General features: G+C 39.1%; 1 protein-coding gene across 1 annotated transcript; it reads right to left on the bottom strand.

The window, feature by feature from the left end:
* Positions 1–1,063: 1,063 nt before the first annotated feature.
* LOC121972858 (glutathione S-transferase T3-like) lies at positions 1,064–1,831 on the bottom strand. Its single transcript, XM_042524480.1, has 2 exons — positions 1,495–1,831; positions 1,064–1,413 (listed from the first exon to the last, which is right to left on the bottom strand). Exons 1-2 carry the CDS (start codon positions 1,829–1,831, stop codon positions 1,064–1,066), a joined length of 687 nt encoding a protein of 228 aa, XP_042380414.1.
* Between the last annotated feature and the right edge of the window lie 2,026 nt (positions 1,832–3,857).

Here is a 3,857-nt window from a genome sequence, read left to right on the forward strand (position 1 = left end):
GGCTTGGATGGAGGTGTGGCAATGACTGTTGGACGGCTATTGTGGCAACAATGTCCGAGCGCACGCGAGGAACGGAAGGGGAAAGAGAGTAGCAGTGGAAATAAAAGCTCAAGTTTTTTTGCGAGGAAGATGAAGGATTTTTAGTTGATAAATAGTAGGCAAGTGTAAATAAAGATACGAAATTAAAAGTTAATATTTTGGGAAATTAAAAGTTAATATTTTGGAAAGGAAGATGAAGGGTTTTCATTCCGAAAGAAATAGGTAAATAAAGGAAATAGATGTTAACATAAATAAAAATAAAAAAAAAAGAATGAAAATAGGTTTATAATAATATAATTATTAATTGATTTAAAAATTAATTATTATTTTATTAAGAATTTGTACACTTTACTAACTAATTTTGATAAAGCTCAAAAATGAAATTTCGTTAATGTAATTTCTTCTTTTCATACTAAAAATAATTTTAAAACTTATTAGAAAATTTTTCAGATTGTTTTTTATATAAAAAATATGTATTGTCAAGATTCTCTTTAGTCCCACATCTTAGGATTACAACACCACAAGCTGAGAATCTTCTATAAATAACTTGGGTCAGTGACGTTAGAAAGCATACCTTTCTCGGTCTTTTGGCTAAGATTAAGAGCATCCACACCTTTCTCGGTCTTTTGGCTAAGATTAAGAGCATCCACAATAGCTTGGGATATTTCTCCCAAATATTTGTGGACCCCACTTCCACATCATCTTTCAAATATCTCACTATTCAAATATTTCAAATTTCACAATGAAATATCCCACCAATCAAATATTTATGGGTCTCACTCATCAAATATTCACTCTCAAATATCCTCAATTCCACAATTAAATATCTCATCAACCAAATATTTATAAGGCACAACCATTTAATTAACTTACATTTAATTTTAACAAAAATATAATAGAAATATAAATTTAATTTCATACAAATACAAATATTTTATAAATTTAAAATTAAAATACAGAGATACAAACCATATTTAATTAATAAAATAAACATGGAGCAAATAAAATAAAGGATATAAATTAACTACATGTTTAATTTTTTCTTCAGTTGTTCACATATTGCTAGATGATTTTGAAGTTGTTCATCAGTCATGCCTCGTGTGTCCATTACGAGGAGTTGATGTGCTTGGATGAGTTGATCAACTTTCTTATTGTTATTATACTCTTCCAAAAGCACCATTGATTGTTGCATAGCCTGATTCAATTCATCAAGTAAGCCTACTCTTTCTCTGTCTTTCCTCTTTGCTGTCTTCTGTCCCATTGGATGAGATCGGATTTCTCTATCATCTATATCAGCAGTTATGTTAGAATTAGAAGAGTCAGTATGTGCACCTGATGATTCTGATGTTCTTGCTTTTTTTATAGCCCGTTGATCTGAGGATTAAGGAGCATACATAGGACTATCTTTCACGATTCTCCACACATGCTCATATTGGAAAGTAGTTTTAAAAGTACTCCTGTATTCTTCATGAGCTCGCACCATCAAATCCTCATCACTCCATCCGCTTGGTCGATCATTATACCATTTATTGTAGATTCCATTGTATCTATTTACGATCTTTTTTAATGAAGCCGAATGTGATTTTGCTTTCTCCGCAGTTCTCTTTTTAGCTCCCTTAGCTCGATTGGTATTGAAATATGTCACAACTTGTTTCCAAAATGACTCACTCTTCTGCGCATTACCAACTACTGAATCTTCACTCATAATTGTATAGGCCGCTGCAAGGAGCTTATCATCAGCCACTGTCCATACTGTTCGCTTGTTATGGTCTTCATCTGATTCGTTGCCCATCTATGGTGCTTGATTGAGAATAATATCGTCGGACCCTATTTCAGATGAAAATGGAGGAAATTGTTGTTGGGACCGAAATGTAGTTAGAGGGGGGGTTAATAGCTCGACGCGATCACATGCTCGGCGTTGTTTGCCTCTTGCGATGATGTGCAGCGGAAATACAAGAAAACAAACACACAACGGTAACTCTAGGGATTTACTTGGTATCCACCTCAAGAAGAGGTGACTAGTCCAAGGATCCACACACTCACGCACCCTCCACTATAAAAATACTCCTTCTCGGTAACTACCGAAGGCGGAGAAGCCTTACAACCTCACAATACAACAATGAGAAAGAAAGAAGCAAAATATAAATGAAACTTACAAGATTACAATGAAAACTCTAACTTCTTCTTCTTCTTGTTGCAACTCACCTCTTGACTTGGATGAGCCTCTAAGAATCTTCAAGAACTGGCGGTGAGGAAAAAAAGATCGCTGTAGAGAGCTGCTGTGATCGCCCGTGGAGAAGAATCGAAGAACTTCCCGAAGACACGCTCGTCAACGGCTTTATTTGCGCTAACGGTCAAATCCCAATCGATTGGATTGCTCCCAATCAATTGGGGAGGCTTTGGATCGATCGGTCGATCAATCCAGAGCGCCTTTATGCTCTCTGGAATCGCCCTGAATCGATTACCCGATCGATTCAAGGCTTTTCGAGTGATTTCCAGCGCTACAATCGAACGGCCGATCGATTGGAGGTTTCAATCGATTAACTGATCGATTCAGAAGCTTACTGTTCGCTCAGAAACTCTCCCAACTGATTGACCGAAAGATTAGGGAAGTTTCAATCGATTACCCAATCGATTCAGCCCATTTCTACACGAATTCACGTCAATCAATCGATTGACCAATTGATTGAACCCCCCAATCGATTGGCCAATCGATTGGAAAGTAGAAAACTGCATAGAACTTGAAATTAGCTTCGTTTCGCATCTAAGATCACCTCATTCTGTTATCCGAGTCAAAAGTTATGGTCTTCGGAAGTTTACTACGTCCGAACTTCCTAGTTCCATGCCAACTCCCTATTGGACTTACGACCGCTAAGAATTCGGTCAACTTTTGACCCATCTGGACTTTCTCTTTGCGCAAAGTGTCCGGTCAACCTTGACCCACTTGAACTTACCATCTCATGCCAAGTGTCCGGTCTTCCATGACCCACTTGGACTTCCAAACACCAGGTGTCCGGTCAACCTTGACCCACCTAGATTTCCACATGCTTGGCTTCACTCACCAGGTCTTTCCATCTGCCTAGCTTCACTCACTAGGACTTCCCATCTGCCTGGCTTCACTCACCAGACTTTCACCTACCTTCAACCACTAGGATTTTCACCTAGCTTCACTCATCAGGATTTTTCCACTGCCCGGTTTCACTCACCGGGACTTTCCACCTGCCTGGCTTCACTCACCAGGACTTTCACCTAGTTTCACTCACTAGGATTTTCCAACTGCCTAGCTTCACTCATTAGGTCTTTCACCTGGCTTCACTCACGAGGGTTTTTCTTTCTGCCTAGATTCACTCACTAGGACTTTCCAGTCAAGTATCCGGTCAATCTTGACCTACTTGACTCTTCTTCAAACTCAGACTGGTCAAACCCTAACCAGAGGGGAATTGCTCCAGTAATCTCCCCAATCGGATGATTACTGTAAAATATCGGAAAATAGGAAATATTAATAAGGGAATTTTTTGAAATTTTTCGAAATTTTTCGGAAATTTTTTGGAGCTCGTATGGACGAGTTCACGAGGATAAAAATAGGACCCGGAAAAGCCTGTTTTGGCTACCCCAGTTAAGCGAGGAAATGTTTATAATTACATTTCCTTTTTCCTTTTTATTTTCTTAATTTGTTTTCTTTTTCTTACCTTGCCAAAACCCCCCGACGCCGCGACCTTCTCCCCCTTGCGCCCGACGCCTCCGAGCCCTAACCGCCGGAGCACTAACCGCCGGCCGCGGTGGTTTCTTCTTCCCCTCTGCGTACAATAGCCCTCGGC

Source organism: Zingiber officinale, chromosome 4A, assembly GCF_018446385.1.
Source record: "Zingiber officinale cultivar Zhangliang chromosome 4A, Zo_v1.1, whole genome shotgun sequence".
NCBI classification, from domain to species: domain Eukaryota; kingdom Viridiplantae; phylum Streptophyta; class Magnoliopsida; order Zingiberales; family Zingiberaceae; genus Zingiber; species Zingiber officinale.